We start from the raw sequence: 18,451 nt of genomic DNA, 5'->3' as shown, positions 1-18,451 counted from the left end.
CCCAAGGATCCAGAGGGAGGGGGTCCCGCACAACTAGCCAAGAGGGTCCTTGGCTTCACGCAGGATAGGAATCAAATGCAATCCAAGAAGTGAGGGCAGAGTTTATTAAAGATAGGGAGTGTGTGTAGATTTGGACAGAGCATCCAGGAGACTTGGAAAGGAAAGAGTGAGTTTCATCTTTGCTTGGAGTCTGGGGTTTTTATTGAGGTCTATGGTCCAATGCCTGTGCCTTCTCAGGCACCCATGAACAAAGACAACGGTTTAGGTGTCCACCATAAGTCACTTATGCCCTGAAGCCAGGGGTCTTGGTGTGTCAGAGGTCTTGGAAAATGTTCATGATGACCCTGGTCACTCCTTAGATGTTATCTGTTGTGCTGGAAGACTCCAGAGAAATCATCGATTTCTTGACCTTTACAAGGAGGACATACATTACCTGTACAAGAAGGCATGTGTAAGGCAGGGGGCAGGTCCTAGCAAGAACAGAAGCAGAAAAAGGAACAAAAAAGCAGTTCTTCATGGGGGTTCCTTCAGTTTCTCTGTCTCAAGGCAGTGGCAGGTCTGCAACTGCCTCTCCTACCCTGGGATCAGCATTCAGCTTTGACACTTGCTAAGCCAGGTGTGTGTGTTTAGATCTATGAGAAGGGCCCTGGTCTCTCCAGAAACCCCACATACACCCCTCAAGGTTGGCAGCAGCAAGAACCAATCGGGGTGCCAGTCTGCCCATGTGGGTTCCAGCTTGTTCCTGTGGATCCCAGAATGTTCTTGTCCTTCCCATACATGATATACCTCTGCCCTTGCTGACAGCCTGCTCTATGTCTTCAAGCTCCAGCATCAGACTCGATGACAATATCCTTGCAGAGACTGCTTAAGCGGCTCCCATAATTGCTCAAGTTCAAACACCTGGGACAAATCCCTTCCTCTCTATGGCCTGGTATTTCTGCTTGACCCCTGACTGAATCAGAGGAGGGACCCTGGGTCAGAGCAAGCAGGTTCTTAGAGCTCAGGGCCTCCAAAGGCCATCAGTGTGAGGTCCTCTTGACAGACCCACTCAGACAGAGTCCAACTCTCCTAACTTCCCTGTCACTCTCTGTGGCTGGAGGAGGACAGACTTTTGCCAAGCTGGCTCCAACAACAAAAAGCCACAGTTACCTGCCATCCTATGGATTTTCCTAAGCAAAATGAAAGGAAACCCAGAATCCTACATAATAAAAACCAGATCCTCTGTATCACAAGGGGTACTGTGGTAAGTGGGCATCCCAGAACTGGGACACCCCGGGGACCAAAAGGGTGATGAGAGTCTGGGGATGAGGTATTAACACCCCACCGGGATGGATCCTATGCTCCATAGGAGCACAGTTCGGACCTTAGCACCACGGTTGGGACACTCAGTGGGGTTGGAGCACCTGGGGGGCTCAGTTGGTTGAGCGTCCTACTTTGGCTCAGGTCATGATTTCACGGTTCCGGAGTTGAAGCCCTGCATCAGCCTCGCCGCTGTCAGCATGGAGCCTGATTCAGATCCTGTCTCCCTCCGCCCCTCTCTCTCTTTCTCAAAAATAAATAAACATTAACAAACAAACAAACAAACAAAAAAAGAGACACACATGTGAACCGGGCTCCCAACTGGGGCAAAGCAGGACTTCCATGATGCCGACCCTGAAGCTGAAGCCCTAGGTGGCCACCAGAGGGCTCTCAAGCCACGTCTAGGAAGAAAGTGGCATCCTGAGGCTGTGAGGTAGAGGAAGCCTCCAGGATAGAGCAGTGGGGTTCTCCAAGGTGGAACAGGACAAATTTCCTGTGCAAGGCGGCCAGCCACATCTGTAGGAACTCTTGGTGCTGTAGCTGCATCTGTTCCACCTTAGGTAGCTGGGGGGATAAGGCTGGGTTAGTGCCCCTTGGGACCCCCGTTGGGGCTACATTCATGGGAAGGCCTGACACTATCATCATTGCAGGGTGGGGAGGCTGGAGGTGGCAGGCCTGACTCATGAGGATTTCTGATACTCCCTCACGGCTCACCAACTGTGTGATCCACCGCCCCCTGTTCAGACCTCAGTTTCCGCATCTGTACAAGGAGGCTGGATCGGATGATCATTCAGGTGGCTTCTAGCCCATCGGTAATAATGGTGATGATGGTGGTGATGATGACAGCAGTGACATTTGCCATGCACTCAGTATGTGCCAGACTCCACACTAAAATCATTCAATTCGACTGTCTCCCTTAATCTGCACGATAACCCCGTGGGGTAGGCACACCTGTCATCCCCATTTTCATAGGTGAAAACATGGAGGCTCACACAGCTGGAAAACTGTTGGGCTAGGAGAGAGATAATACAGCTAGGAAGAGCCCAGCCCAGAATCACATGGACCTGGGCTTGGACCCAGATTCAGCTGTTTTTAGCTGTGTGACCCTGAGCAAATCACTCACCCTCTCTGTGCCTCGGTCTCCTCTGATGCTCATTCCACAGGGCTGCCACGAGGACCAAAAGCAGTAATGCCAAATGCCTGGTATACAAGGAGCACACCACATCGATCACTGTTCCATATTAAATGCGTTATTATCTGTGGCTGGGATGTGAACCACAATCTACTTGGTCCTCAGCACCAGCTCTCCACCCTCTCAGTAAATCCCTGCTGAAGCAGGAGATGAAATGCTGTCTGGGTTGAGGACTTGGATTTCATGACAGGCTCCGGTTGCCACAGCCGCATAACAGGCCTGCCAGGTGCCCAGAAAGCTGCTTGGCCCCATTCTCGAGCCAGATGGGCCTGCCCCCCGGGGAGGGGGTGCGGCACAAGCATTCTCACTCACCTGGCCAGCAGCCTCTGCCACCCCATCCTGGCAGGCCCAGAGCCAGCCTCTGCCCCCAGCAGCTTCCCATTTGCTCCTCACCAAACTCTCTGCACCTCCTCTGCAAGGCTCACCCACAAGATAACAGGATACCTTATAACCTCCCATGGGCTGCCCTTTGAAAGATATCCCTTCTCTGTCCCTCCACCTTAGCCTTACCCAGATCTCTTACCCAGTAACCCCCAATCTGGCTGACTCCTTTGCCCCCACCCAGCTCACCTGCCTGAGTACCAAGAAGATGCTGTTCTCAAAGAGGACGCTGCTGGTATTTGTGTCTGGTGGATGCCATCAGGGGATAGGGTTGGCAGTGCCTCTGGTCTCCTGGGTCCCTACCATGTGGTTTCTACTAAAGCTGCTGTTCTTTGCACACAGGGTAGCCCCCTGAGAGTGGAGGGGCTGCTGCCTTTCCAGTGCCTGACATAGCCAGGCACACAGTGGGGCTCATGAGAATGTGAATGAATGAATGAATGAATGAATGAATGAACAAGCGAACGAATGAATCGAGTGAAAGAAAAAATGAGGCAGGGTTGGGTTTGGTCTTTGGATTTGGGGGACTCAGGGGCTCTCAATGGCACTGGGAACCCTGGATCTGTGTCCTGGCTCTGTCTGCCACCACTCAGCAGCTGTGGGGCCTTGGTCAAGGCTCTCAACTTCCCCAAGCCTGTTTCCTCTTCTATAAACCAGGGAGAGTAACAGTCCTTACCCCTTGGAGCCAATGTGGAGACACCATGGAAAGAGGTGAGCACAGCCTGGTACTGTTATGATTACCCACCCTGTGAATGCCCACCTTCCTGAGCCACCAGAATTAGAGGAACTAGAGGTGGGTTTGGAGGTGCAGGGGTGATGCTCATCTGATAGCGAGGGTGCCGGCATGAAACTCTGACGGTGAGGCTTCTGTTGGCCCAGCTGGGTAGGGACGTGGGACAGGAAGCCAAAGGTGTGAGCCTCCTGGACGGTTCAGTGGCCCAGCCCTGTTTACACTCCGCCCAGTGTGGCACATGGCCGCTGGCCATTGCTTCCTCACCACCTTCCCATCCGGTCCCTTCCGATCCAGTCCCCAGAGGGAGCCTTCAAATATTGCATCTGAGACATGGTGAGCCCCTGCCTGAACCCTTCTCGAAATTTCCCTGGTCCAGCTCTCCACATGGCATGATGCTCCTAGCCTCTCCCTTCGCCTACCTCACCCTTCTGCTCTGAGCTCCAGCCATCTGGACCTCCTCTAAAATTCCTCATGTCATTCTACCTGTGCTGGTCACTCTGTCCTTTGCCCCTTCTCTAGCAACTTCTTGCTACTAGCTCAGTAACAAGAACCTGGCCAGGCCCTTTTCTCAGCATCCTCTCCAGGGCAGGGATCCCAACACCAGCTGGGTAGGGGTCAGGGGGTTCTGATCCCAAGAGTGCCCTCTGACCCCACCCTTTGTCCATCCCCATGTTCTAGGCCTGAACCTCAGAGGGCTTTCCTGAGCCCAGAGGAGCCAGGCCTGACCAGTAGCTGGCTCACTGCAGGCACTGCGGATGGCTCCCTTCCCAAGTGCTGCACCAGGCTCTTTCTCTGTAACCTCCAGCTCCTGGTGGCCGTAAATCTTGGCCTGGCAGGGACTGCAGAAGCCCTGTCTGCTAGCTCAGGCAAGGCTGACTCCCTCACCCTCCTTCTGGTTCCGCAGGGCGCAGTTCCTCTCGGGGCCAGGGCAGGGTGCCCAGGGCCAGCAACTGCAGCATTCTCCCTGTCATCCTTCAAGGCCACCCTGAGGGGCTGGGCTCCCCACTCACCTGCCTTTCCCCTCTTGGCCTCGTTTTCTCCAGCTGAAATACAAGGGGCTTGGGTCCGAATCTTTTTAGAAATTCTAATGATACTCATAATCACCATCCCTCCACTCACATACACAAAACACAATTTCGCATTAAAACTTTACCAGTCGCTTCCCCCACAGATCTGAGTGGTGAGGAACCTCTGTATTTCAAGAGCTACTGTTACTTGCAAAAAGCAAGTTGCAAAACAGAATGTACAATCTTCTTAAAACATAAATATTAACACTTACTTGTAAATGCATAAAAGAACCTGGAAGAATATATATAATAAGTGGTTCCAGAGCTTATCTCTGGAAAGTAGGGTTGCAGGGCCTTTCACTATCTACTTCAGACATTTTTGTAACTGAATATTTTTTTTAACAAGTGCATGCTACTTTGAGGGATTTTCCCCCCATTTAAAATATAATCCTATGATATTATCACCAACAATCTCAAATTCTCAAGACCATTGATACTTTGGTTGAGCAGAATGATAATGAGCACTCAGGTTTCTGAAGTCTGATTGACAATAGATTAGCAGGATTAAGCCATGACTTGACACTTACCAATGGGTTCCTCGGAGCAAGGTAATTAACCTATCTAGGCCTCACTTTATTCTCAAAAATGGGGTTAGTAGTAACTCCTACACCTCAAAGGATTTCTTACATTGGCAAGAAGAAAAATGTAACCATGTCTTTTTTTTTTTTTAAGGAAAGACTCTTTTTTTTTTTTTTTTTGAGAGAGAGAGAGAAAGAGCTTGCACACACTAGCGGGGGAGATTCTCTCAACCAGGCTCTGTGACCAGCCCAAAGCACAGCTTGATCCCAATGACTGTGAGATCATGACCTGAGCCTAAACCAAGAGTCGGATGCATAACTCGACTGTGCCACCCAGGCACCCCTAAAAGGAAAGGCTCTTGAGTGAGGCAGACTCTTAAGACCCTGCCTGGGTCCCCAGGGGAGGTGTCACATCTTGTAACTGCTTTCATTGGCCCTGGCCAATGTCTTCCCAGTTGTTGGGTCTCACACTGGACCACTGGAAGGTCCCCACAGGGCTAGGAGTCCATAGGACAAATGTGGCTAATGGAATCTGGCTTGTACTCTTGTGTCTGGCACCAGTTCAGCAATGGGGATATAAAAAACCCAGACATCACCTCATTGCTGTTTCATCAAAAAAGGAGACTTTCTCCCTGCACATCCCTGCAGAGGACAAATTCTTGCTGGCTGTGTGGCCTGGGAGGGAGCAGGAAGAGAGGTAGGAAGAATCTGGGGAGTTCTCCCCATCTTGGGGGTCGGAGGGCAGCCTGTGTCATCGTAACAGCCATGGGACTGGCCCCTTGGTAACCATGATAACCTAGGTAACCACGCACTGTGTGGGCACCTGACAAGCATAAACCTCTCCTCCCCTCCCCACATCCTATGAGGGAGATACTGGCATCCCCTTCTAACAAGGGGTGAGGGTCCTTGTCTGAGGTCACTGAGCTACGGTGGGGATTTGTCTCCAGTCCAAGTGACTCCAAAGCCAGTGTTCTCAGCATCTTGGGAGCCAAGAGGCCTGTGGCATAAGCACAGATCTCCTCAAATGCCATGTGTGACCTTGGACAGGTCTGAGACCCTTCCTGAGTATCGCCTCAGGGATTTTCAGAGGAGAACTTCAGGCCACCCAACCTCCTCCTCCAGGATAGTTCTGCCATGAGTTAACATGTTAGGCTTTCCTGGAAGATTTGGTATGAACAAAGGGCCTGACAGCCTCAGAAAGAAAAATAAAACAAAAAGCAAACAAACAAAACCTCCACAGGACCAGAGAGTCTCCAAGAGCTAGGGTATTCCCATAGTCCTGGATACCCGGTGTGCTCTTTCTAAAGGCTGATCCAGCCCTGTCAGTTCCCCTGGCCCTGCCTGTTCTGTCCACCCGGCTCAGGGTCCTCATGGCTTCTCGTCTATCCCTGCTCTAAAGGACTTGGGGGTCCCTTCATGCCTCATTAGGTGCTGGTCAGAAAACTGGAGACTCTGTAAGCTTTTCAGGACTCCTCAGCAGGCCTGCCCAAGGCAGTGCCCCAGCATGACTCGGCAGAGGTGGGCCTTGCTGACCCCCATGCCCTGTCTTCCTCTCCTCTCCTCTCCCCTCCCCTCCCCTCCCCCCCCTCCCCTCCCCTCCCCTCTCCTTTCCTCTCCTTTCCTTTCCTTTCGTTTCCTTTCCCTGTCTACAGGGTCATTGCCAGGACAGGGGGCTCAAGGATGTTTCGGGAAAAGTTATGAATCCAGATTTTTATGTTAAATCACCCAGCTGTCAGATGTTGACAACTGTACCAGTCATTTGCTATATGACCTCAGACCCATTCCCTGCTCTTTCTCTGCTTTTCTTGGCATCCCAAGTGCTCATTGGGAAACTACATTTCCCAAGCTCCTCTGCCAACGGACTCTGGTTAGGTTCAGCCAATGGGAGGCATTAAAGAAAGACTGGCAGGTAGGAAGAGGCCAGGGTATTTCCCAGCTCTCTGTGCAGTGCCTGGATCTCCTCCAAAGCCACTGTGCCCTCCAAAGCCAGCCCATCCTCCATGTGTCCAGGTCACAAGTTTGGGTAACCACCCCCTTACTGCCTCCTATTTGGCTTTTCAAAATTGTCGCTACTAACCCCCATAAAGTGGTCTCTGTTTTTGTGATAACAGCAATTGATTCAAATCCTCTTTTTTCTGCACTTTTTAATCACAGTGTAATATATATAACATAAAATTTACCATTTTAACCATTTCTAAGTGTACAATTCAGTGGCATTAATTACATTCACAATGCTGTGCAACCATGACCATTATTTCCAAATGAATTTTTTTAATACCCTTGGTTGGGGGAGGGGCTGAACCAAGCTGCTCCACAGGCCACATCAGCCTGTGGGCTGACTGCTCGTGACCTTGGCTTTGCAGGTGGCAGATATTCTCTCATGTATTCCCCTGCCTGAGCATCCCAAATCTCACGATATTAATGGGAAAGGACAGATGACCCCAATTCCACACAGGAAACTGGAGCTCAGGCAGGCCATGGCTACTGACCAAGACACCCCATTCCCAGCCCTATGCTCTTACTCCCAGCCAGCTTCCTGTTAGCCCCCTTCCCCTGGTCTTCAAAACTCAAACCTCCACACACAGGTCCCCTGCTGCTCTGCCCCCCAAGACAGTAAACTCCTGCCATGGGCTTCCCCTCAGAGTGTCACCCGGGGAGTAGGATAGGGGTGAGATCCTTGGGGTCTACATACCCAAGGACACCACTCTCTGGGCACCAAGTAAGAGTAATAATAATACCAACAACAACAATAATAATACAACCTAATGTTTATTCACATTCAATTCCTTCGGCATGTAGAAAGGAAGGGAGAGCTAAGGATCTTGCATCCCCGCTTTCCAGGGGTCAGGTAGAAATTTGGAAAAGCTCAGAACAGAGGCCTTCGTAATTAAAACAAGCCGACTACCAACTTATCGGGGACCTATTACATTCCCCAAGCAGGTGCTTTGTCTCTTAATCCTCATGAGTGTCCTGAGAGAACAGAGGCTCCTTAAGGAGGCAGGCCCATCTGGTTCCACAGCAGGAAGGGGTGGAGCCGGGACTCGGACCCAAGTCTCCTTGTACCCAAAGACCATGGCACCTCCATACCCCTGTGCTCATTCTCGCCTCCCTGCCTTTGCATGAGCTGTTCCCCTACGCTGGACTACCACCATGAGGGATAGTAAATCGGACGTCAGACTGTGTTGAAGGGGTCCCCCATGGCTTGCCGCAGCCCTTCTGCCATTGCCGGGCAGGGCCCTGGACCAGTGCCCAGGCTCTGCTGCAGCCTGAGTCGAGCGAGGCAGGCCCTCAGCCAACTGCTGAAGAGGCACAATGGCAGTGGGGAGAGGGAACTCGGGCAGAGGACAGAGGCTTTTGGGGTACCCAAATCTCTGCCAGGGCATGGTGGGCACTCTGTGTCAAGCCCTGAGCCTCTGTGGGTGACGGGGAATCTCATAGGTGTGGGTTTAAACCTGGCTCTGAATAACACAAACCCAGGTTTGTCTGTGAACACACAGATCTGCTCTGAAGGACATTTGTGAATCATCCTAGTCGCCTCCAGGGGAGGAGCTGGGTGGCTGGGGACAGAAGATAGGGAGGCTTTTCATCATCTACCCTTTGGGCCTCTGGGCTTTTAGCCATTAATAAATCATTTAAAAAGTTTAAACTCTGGTAAATCACTGCTGTGTGACCTTGAGCATGTCACTTAACCTCTCTGAGCTTTTATTTCCCCAGCTCTAAAATAGGGTTAATCATAGCACTTACTTCATAAGGAAAGAGCAAGGCATAAGTGAAAGTATTCACACACCGTGCTTAGCATGATGCCCGAGACACAGGAAAAGCTCTTAAGTGGGACTGCTATTATTATTATTAATATTGCTATTACTACTATTGGCCATTTGCCTGTCAGACCTCAAGTAAGGGCTACTGCAAAGTTCTCTGACACCTTCCAAAGTCTCTTCCTCGAGACTGAGGCCATCCCAGCAAATGCCGGCTCTGTTACTGTGACTTGGGTAGGTCATGTCACCTTTCTGTGCCTGAGCTTCTCCCTCTATGAAAGAGATACTAGAACTTGCCCACTATTCACAAGATTATTAACAATCAAGACTTACCACATATGGTGGCAGGCACAGGGGGTGCCAAGGTGAGGGCAAGGGGCTCACAGTCTGGTGGGAAGGCACCTAAATTAACAGATGCTTGGGGCACCTGGGTGGGCCAGCTGGTTGAGTGTCCTACTTCGGCTCAGGTCATAATCTCACAGTTTGTGAGTTCAAGCCCCAATTGGGCTCTGCTCTCAGCACAGAGCCTGCTTCGGATCCTCTGTCTTCCTCTCTCTCTGCCCTTCCCCCCCGCTCGTGCTTCCTCTCTCTCAAAAATAAATAAACATTAAAAAAATAAATTAACAGATGCTTGCGACAAGAGAGATAAGTGGGAGATGGGGGAAAGGGAGCGAAGAGAGGCCAGCAAAGGAGCCTAACCCAGCCAGGGGTGGAAAGGGCACCAAGGAAGCCTTCCTGGAAGAGGTGTTGCCACAGCTGAGCACTGAAGGATGACTAGGAGTTGGTCAGTCAGAGGAGAAAGAGAGTCAGAAAACACACTGCAGGCAGGGGAAGCTGTAAGAACAAGGGCTAGAGGTGTAAGACCCAGTGGGCTGTTCCAGAACAAGCAGGAAGGAAATGAAGCCAGGCCCACTGAGGGCAGTGGGAAGATGAGGAGATGTTTTTGTCACCGACCTCAGAGGACTGTCTGGTTTCAGACACCAGGTCTACGAGTTATCTGCTATGTAACCTTGGCCAAGGTACTTAACTTCTCTGTGCCAAACGAGGCAAACAGTGCTTACCCCATTCTGTTGTCGTGAGGGTAAAAGTGAGTTAATTCACGTAAGGTGCTTAGAACAGGGGCTGGCACACAGCCCTGTACTGCTCTGCCCTCCACAGGCCCAGGCACGCAGTGGCCTTCAAGGAGACTAAATTATTTGCTGAGTGGATGAACAAATGAGCAAACAGGGTGCCAAGTCCCAGGACCCCTCTGCTGACCCCCGGGGGTGGAGTCTGCTCTGGCCTCCCCGCTTTGTGCTCACCACACACACTTTGTGCTGGGATCACACAGATCACCTGGAGGCACACTGATGCTCCTGTCCCCCGCGCCACCTGGGAACCACCTCAGCCACAAAATGTCCATCGCTAGTTCATCCCCCATCCCTGACACTATCTGCAGGGACCTCTACAGGAGAGGCCCAGATTTGGGGAGCTAAGCTGCACTTTGAAGGGGAAGGAGACCCATGTTTATTGTCACCTGCTAGCGGTGTGTCTGGCACAGGGGTCCACCTCCAATAACTCAGGTCTGACTCTTCTGATTTTACAGATGAAGAGAACGAGGTTCAGGAAGGTGAGGACTGGCCGGGGCGGGGGTGGGTGGTGGGGGGTGGTGGAGATGAGTCCAGCCCAAGGTTGCAGGCTCCAAAGCTTGGCTTCTCCACCACCCCCATCACCCACCCTATCTTAGCTCTCTCCTGTTTGCCTGGCCTGGTTGCTGAGGTCACACAGGAGACCTAGTTTCAAGGTAAAAGGTTCAGGGTCGGGGGGAGTTAAAAAGAAATCAGAAGGATGGATGTCAGTGCCGACACTTTCAGGATCATTCACACTGTACAAATGGGGAAACAGACCCAGAGAGATTCCATGAACCACTCTGAGGTGCCCAGCCCATTCATGGTAGGGCTGTGGTGGGACCTTGACCTTACTCTCAATACACAACGTGTCTCATTATCCCAGGTGCCTGGCAGGCTGTAGCCTGAGACAACCATGCTGTCTGCAGATGGGAACGAGGAAAAAAGGGGGAAGGAGTTGTCAGCAGGCAGTTTTGGGGGAGAGCACTCTGAGGGAGCTGCAAAGCAGGCAGTGCAGGTCCAGAGTGGAGAGTAGCACCCAGCAAGGGAAAGCACACCCCTCTATCCCTGCCCTCCATCCACCACAGCAACAGGGATGCTGCAGATGCTGCTGCGGCCCTGGCTGAGTCGCCAGCCAGCCTGGCTTACAGCTCTGCAGAGGGAGGGATGTGGGAGGAGACGCTGAGCCAGGCTCAGCTTGCTCTAGCTCAGCTCCAGCCGCAGTGAGAACAAAATGCCCAGAAAGGCCTCCCAGGGGGCGGCCTGGTGACCTTACCCTGCAGCTGGGCGGAAGGAGAGGGGTTCAGTTCCCTGCTTGGCCAGACCTGCAGGTCCAGAGAAAAGGGTCTTAAAGGAAGGGGGCAAGAAGGGGGCTTGGGGCTGCACAGAGGAGAAGCTTCTTCAAGCCCCAGGGCTGGGTCTGAAAAGGACAGTACCAGGAAGGGGCATCTAGGCCCTGACCTGGGGGACTTGATCATCTAGGACAGGGACAGGAGAGATGGAGACCTGACACAATTCACCATGTAACAAGATAGCTGAAATGGGGTGACAAAAGGCACTTGATCATGATATTAATGATAGCAATTAATAATAATGGTTCCCACGTATTAAGTGTAGTCACTGGGCCAGTCACTGTAAGCCTCAGTTCAGCTTCACCCAGGAGACACTATTTTTCCCCTTTTCACAGATAACTGAGGCCCAGAATGATAACATGACGGCTTGATCAATCCTAGCCTGGGAGACCCTTGCGTGTCCCTCCACCCAGGCTCCTCTGAGGTCCAGGGCTCTGGTTGTTGCCAGCCCTGCTCTATCCTTTGCCCAGTGCCTTAAATGCAATCTGCACTCAGTACTCAAGACGAATGGATGGGTGAAGCCAGTCCCACCTCGGGCAGAGAGAGGGAACATGCAATCTCCCCGCCCTTCTCTGCCTAAGTGGGGATGCATCCAACCTTGTGTCTGTATCTGGCAAAACTCAGTCTGATCTGAACCTCACAGTGTCTCAAGAGGTGGCCAAAATCTGGAAAATCACCCCATTTCACAGATGAGAAAATTGAGGCTCAGAGAGGTTATGCGCCTTGCTTTGGGCCCCTAGCCAGCCGGTGGTGGGTCAGGCTCCTTCCCCTCCTCCTGGAGTCTATCAGCCCTCTCTGAGGGAGGGCTGGACTTGCTACTGGGAATAAACAGTGCCAGTGATAGCTAACATTCAGACAGCACCTACAATGTGCTGGCATGTAGCATCTCATCGGATCTTCCCAACAACCTTTTGGTTTTTTGTGACAGTCTACTGAGATATAATTCACACACCATCCATCCAATTAAGCCACTTAAAGTGTACAAGTCAATGCTTTTTAGTATATTGTCGTGCAACCACCACCACAGTCGATTTCAGGACATTTTCATCCCCACAAAAAGAAACCCCATGCTCCTGAACAATCATCCTTCGATTCCCTCAACCCTCCAGCTCTAAGGAAACCATTAACCTACTTTCTTCTTTATACATCTGCCTATTCTGGACATTTCACATAAATGGAGTCATATAATATCCAAAAACCTGATGAATGGGTTATCTTATCCCCATTTCCCAGATGGCAGTAACTGAGGCTTAGACAGGTGAAAACCTTACTGAGGGCCTTTATAAACAATTTTTAATGCTTATTTATTTTTGAGAAAGAGAGAGAGAGCTGGGGAGGAGCACAGAGAGAGGGAAACAGAGGATCCAAAGCAGGCTCTGCACTGTCAACACAGAGCCGGAGCAGGGGCTTGAACTCACCAACTATGGGATCATGACCTGAGCCAAAACCAGATGCTTAACCGACCGAGCCACACAGGTGTCCCACCAAAGGCATTTCATGAAGCAATGATGGGTAGGCTTGAAACTCAGGCTCACCTGACTCAGAGGCCCTGCTCTTTGTCATTAACTCCACCAGTCAGTGAAAGCTAGAGCTCAAGGACCACCCCGCTCCTCCCCTCCCTTCTACCTGAACCCAAGGCCCCACCCCTAAATTCCTCCATCACATCGGGGGTTCTGCCAGGGACCCCTGTGGTTCTCCCACAACCTCTGCTACCCTCCAGGCCTCAGCGATGCCACCTCCTTTGGGACCTTCTCCCCGATTGCTCACCTTTCTTGGAGCTCCCACTGCCCGTGTGCATTTGCCCGTGGAAGACTGGGCAGCCAGGCTCCCTCTCTGTGTGGGAAGCAAACTGAGGCCCTGAGGAGGTGTTTGGGGTGACCTAGTGAGACCAAGTAGAAAGGGGGCTGAGGCCAGATCCTCGAGTCCCACACCAATTCTCTCCCCACTGGCCTATTCCAAAGGGGAACCCTTAACCTCCTCCATCCTCACCCCACCCCCAAAGTGGTGCCATTGAGCATATGGGAAAGTGGAGGAAACTGACGCTCAGAAAGTCTAGTGACCTGCCCGAGGCTATAGACACGGAACCAGGCTTCACCTCCTGATTCCCCAACTTGCCCCCCCCCCCAACATACTGGGTCAGGAACAGCAATTTGTGACTCCCATAGCCCCTGGACTTGCCCTTCTATCAGCCCTTATAAAACTGGTTCCTTATTTGTTCGTGGTAAGAGGAGGTGGGACTCCTGTCTTTGTGGCTGTATTTCCAGTACAGGCCTAGGCCTGGGCCTGGAACAGGTCTCAAGAAATGTTTGTTGAACAGATGATGGAAGAGAGGAAGGAAAGAATAAGGTTTGGGGGGGGGGGGGGGTTCAGCTGCCTGCCCAGAGTCACACTATGCCATTTACTAACATCAGTTCTTCTGACTCCTAAATCGAGAACTTCTGGCATTTTGGGGTCCTGCACCTCTTGGACAACCACTCACACAATCCTACACACAGTTCTGAGGGCTCCTGGCCCCCTGTAGCTCACTCACAGGCCAGGAGTAGCATCTCTATACTGCAGGTGGAGAATCCTGTCCTATGTCACACAGCCCTGTCCTGGGGACACGAGATATGAATGCACTTCATAAAAGCCTGAAGCATAGCACGCACGTCAGCTGTGTCATCTTCAACCGTGAGCCCGCACCTCGCTGCAGCCCCTGGCACACAATGCAGCAGTCCTGACACCATTCCTCTGCCTCTTCTGTCCTCAGACGGCCTCTGCCCCACCCTGGGGGCTGCCGCCAGCCAGGGACGTGCAGGAATGCCCGTTAGTGCTACTTCAGCCACCATCAGACCTGGCAGCCTACACTAGCAGTATTAGGGACGGGGCCGCCTATATCTCTTATCTGGGTCCCCTGCTGACTCAGCAGGACCCTGCGTCTCCTCCCTCTCCCCTAACACCACCTTGGTCTCAGGGGGCAGAGGGTGGCAGGGTCCAAAACTCGGGAACTCTCCCAGCCCCAGGATGGCGCAGCAGACAGATGTTTTTTGAGGGTTTTCTAGGCCAGAAGCGGTTGTCTTTTTGCTTATGTTTTCCACCAAATCTCAAATGAAGCTGGTATTATTAGCACCCCATTTTACAGATTCAGAAACTGAGGCATGGAAAGAAGAGGTCGCTTGCTCGAGGTGCTCTGAGGGGAAGTGGGAATGCTAGCACTCAGCCTTGGGTTGGTCTGACCTCAGCAGTGGGCTCTGTACCATTGGAGGAGTAAGCCTCCCCCAGAAGTTACTCCTGATTGGAGGTGTCTGCTCCCCCTCACCCATGTACAGTATCTGTCCTTGGAAGTCTAGCACCGGGACGTTCTGAGTGAAGTGGCAGATTTGCATTCATTAGAAATTCTCAGGAGATGCATGTTTTGCTGAACCTCAACTTGTCTCTTCATCTACGGTCATAAAATATTAAAGCCAGAAGGTGCCACTGCAATTAGGATTGTCTAGTCTCTACATCTTATGAAGGGGAAACTGAGGCTCAGCGATGCAGGGGACTTGGCCAAGGCATTCCCAAGTCGCAGATAACTGGGAACAAACCCAGGACTCTAGACATCATGTCAATGCTACCTAAAAGTCAAAGAATGTGAGCTCAGGAAACAATCAATGTCCAGGGTCTTCTGGCCCAAACCTCCCATTTCACAGAAGGGGAAACTGAGGCTCAGAGGAGAGTGGGGTAGGAGCGATATACAGGCAGGCAGAATGCACCATCAATGAACCCGAAAGTCCCAGTTTTTTTAATAGTGTGACCTGAGACACGTGAGGTGACCTGAGTCTAATCTGTGAAGTAGAAATAACGAAACTTACAGTGTAGGGTCACTGTCAGCGGTATAAAGGATGCTGGCCCTTAGGCCGGCACCCGACACATACTTAATACTGGCAGGCCCTTGTCATTTTCCCCGTCTGCCATCCTGCCTTCCAGATCAAACATTTTTCAGAACAGTGTAGTGGGTAAGACTGTGGACCGCTGCTCCAGCCACCTGTTAGCTGGGTAACCTTGGACTGGTTACTGTTCTGTGATTCTGGGCCCCAAATACCTCCTCCATTCAACGGGATGGCAAGTACAGTACCTCCCAGGCAGGGTTGTGGCGAAGTGGAAGTAGCACATGTGATGGGCTTCGTGTAAAGCCAGGCACGCAATAAGTGCTCAGTAAATCTGAGCTAACACTATTACTTGTTACTTGCATGGCCATGTCTCAGGTCTGTCCCATCCCAGGCTGCAGGGTGTCTGCTCCACCAGGAAGGGGCTAGTCCCCAACCTCTAGGACTCTTCTGTCTCAGGACTGCTAATGCAGCAAGGGAAGGAGATCCCAGGGCTCTGCGCGGCCACACGGGATAGCCTGACCCAGCTCTGATTTCTCGGTGCCTGCCTGGTGACAGGAATTCTGAAAATACTGGACGAAATCCCGTTTTTTGCAGTCACGGAAGTGTCCCGAGCCCCCATTTTACAGGTGCAGAAACTGAGGTCTGAGGAGGGGGAGGGTGCTGCTCACAGATGCACGGGTGCCCTCGTTTGTGGCACCGTCCCCCAGGGACGAGCTTCTGCAGCAGGAACCCCTCCCAGAGCCCCGCCTCCTCTGCTTGGGGGTGGGCTTCTGGCCCTCCCCGACGCCCCGCGGCGTCCGTAGGGGGGACGTTACTCACAACGAAGGAGACGACGGCAGCCAAGGCCGCCTCCACCTTCCCTTGGTCCCTGGGGATGCCTCTGACCCGATGCCGCGGCGACTAAGGCTGCCGGGAAGTCGGGTGCGGGCTGAACGTCGCGTTCCCGGCTTCTCCGAGCCCGGGCCTTGGGAGGAGCGCTCCATAATCTTCCGTGGCCGGAGGGAGCGTTCGGGCGTTTCCGGCGCCGAGGGGCGGGGCTGAACGTGACGCAGACGTCACCGTCGCTGCCTGCAGAGGGCGCTTGTTGCGCGATTCGTTCAAGTCGGATTGTGGGCCAAGCATCCAGGAGGCACAGGAATCAGCTGTAGTCCTGGAACCTCGGTTTCTTGCTCTGGAAAGTGGGTTTGATGACAAGTCTGGTGAGGCCGCAGTGGGACCTGGATAAATTTATGAAAGGAACTAGAAGAAACATTGATAAATATGCAGTTACTTAACCTTCCTCGGTTTGTTCATCTGTAAATGGGGATAATTGTACCTTCCTGCCCTGTGTATATTGTGAGAGTTGCAAACTGTGGGAAAAATGCATATCAAGGGCTTGGCACCTTGTAAGCACCCAGTAAATGGCAATATTTGTGGTAATAGGCAAACTGCCCTGCCAAGCCAGGAAATAATGTCCAAGACTTGGTTCCTGTCCTCAAGGAGCTCCAGTCGTAGAACCAGAAACAAAGCAGCTGGGAGCTGCAGTGAAAGCACTGGCTCGGAATCAGACCTGTCACTGACCACTTGGACCTCAGTTTCTTCCTCCTTTCTCTAGCCTGGCTTCCTTGGATTCTGGCTTGTGAAAAGCAGTCCAAGATGTATTATAATTAGATTCATAAAGTGGAGTAGAGACTTTGCAGTGTCTACAGACTCTAAAGTCACCACCAATTGGCATTTATTCATACAACAAACTTCACTGAGCTAATACTCTAATACCAGATCCTAGGGAAGCAATATTGAGTAGAGATGGCTCTTGCCCTTGGGGAGCTCACAGTTCAGTTAGGAGCATATAAACAGCCCTCTAGGATAGTGTTGGGCTAGAATGAGGGACAGGGAGAGGAACTGTGGAAGCCCAAAGGAAGCAGCTATCAAAACTTTGGCAGTTAGGGAAAGCTGCTGAAGGAGTGGATAACAAGAAGTAGCTGAAGGATGGAAAGGAGTTATGTGAAGGAAGGGTAAAGAGTGACTACTGGAGTGAAGGAAAGGATTTCAGACAAGAAGCTCATGGTGAAAGAGAATGTGGCGGAATCCAGAATTCCATGGAGGCAGCCCTGGAAGGCAGAGGAGATTTGGACAGAGAGGGATGTGGGCAGGGGAGGGCATACCAGTTCTCTCTGTCCATTCCATCCAGTCCTGCCCCCTCCAAAGACACCACAAGGGAACATGCTTGTGTCCTTCCATCTCTGCCTCAAGTACTTATGTCCCCACAGCTGCTTCACCCACTGCACACATCCTGAGCCCCAGGTGCAAGGACCACTCCCTGCACCCACAGGCCAGAAGACACAGGTGCCAGGGACTCCAGCATATGTCATGATCTAGGACCCAGGACATACACTTACGTAATGAGTAGGGCATAAGGCACATGGAGATGGAGGAAGGCTTAGAGTGGAGCGATGAAGCAAGAAGGCATTCCTGGGAAAAATCTAGTTGTGAACAGACAGGAAGATAGGACAGGGTGGCTATCTAGAGCCAGACTGTGAAGTTTTGTGCCTGGCAAGTGGATTAGCCTCTCCAGGCCTCACTTTTGTTACCAAAGCTTCTTAGAGTGGATGTGACACCATAATGAGAGAATGTATATAAAAGGCAAGAGCAGGAGCTGAATCAGTGAACTTGGTAGGTTGGTTGAGAACAGATCCAGAGGCAGTTCTGCTCTAGGGACACTGGCATAGAATGCACATCCCCAGGACCTTCAGCAAAGATTCTGACTCAAGAAGATCAGGGTGGGCCTGGGAATATGCATTGGTGACCAGCACTGGGGCAGAACTATTTTTAAAATTTTAATAAAAAGCACATTATCTCCACTAATTCCCCCTAAGAGCAAAGACCTCAAGTTCAGCTCTGTCTCCTCCTTCCTCCACCACTAATCTCCCCAGAAGCCAGGAAGCAGTCAGGCACCCGGCAGAGCTTTTTATGTGTAACTGAGTCCCCGTCCAGGTCCTCCCTAGGCGCCTGGCTCAGGGCAGAGGAAGAGGTTTCAGAAACTTTCCTGGCATGTCTCCTCCATGCTGGCATTTGGTGCTTTTGGGTGGTCCCCGTGTGTCTTCACGCAGCTTGACTGCAGAGGGACAGGCCAGGAGGCGGCTGCCCCCAAATAAAGCAAGCTTCATGTCCACCAAGCCCAGGGCTGTGCCCACTTGCAGGGGCCTTTTTAAAGCCCA

General features: G+C 51.8%; 1 protein-coding gene across 2 annotated transcripts in view; it reads right to left on the bottom strand.

Annotated features, from left to right (window-relative positions):
* The window catches only part of AP1B1 (adaptor related protein complex 1 subunit beta 1), an 85,215-nt gene extending 68,949 nt beyond the window's left edge, over positions 1-16,266 (bottom strand). The window contains exon 1 of one of the 2 annotated variants that reach the window (XM_019426592.2): positions 16,074-16,266. In XM_019426592.2, coding sequence (XP_019282137.1) covers positions 16,074-16,237 — 164 coding nt within the window. In that variant the 5' untranslated portion in view covers positions 16,238-16,266. The remainder of the gene's footprint in view (positions 1-16,073) is intronic. The other variant, XM_053902187.1, reaches the window with a different exon arrangement.
* Between the last annotated feature and the right edge of the window lie 2,185 nt (positions 16,267-18,451).

This window comes from Panthera pardus, unplaced genomic scaffold (genome assembly GCF_024362965.1).
Source record: "Panthera pardus isolate Hobbes unplaced genomic scaffold, ASM2436296v1 HiC_scaffold_15, whole genome shotgun sequence".
Lineage (NCBI taxonomy): Eukaryota > Metazoa > Chordata > Mammalia > Carnivora > Felidae > Panthera > Panthera pardus.
The sequence above is the reverse complement of the archived record's forward strand: the minus strand, read 5'-3'. Positions and strand labels throughout refer to the sequence as shown.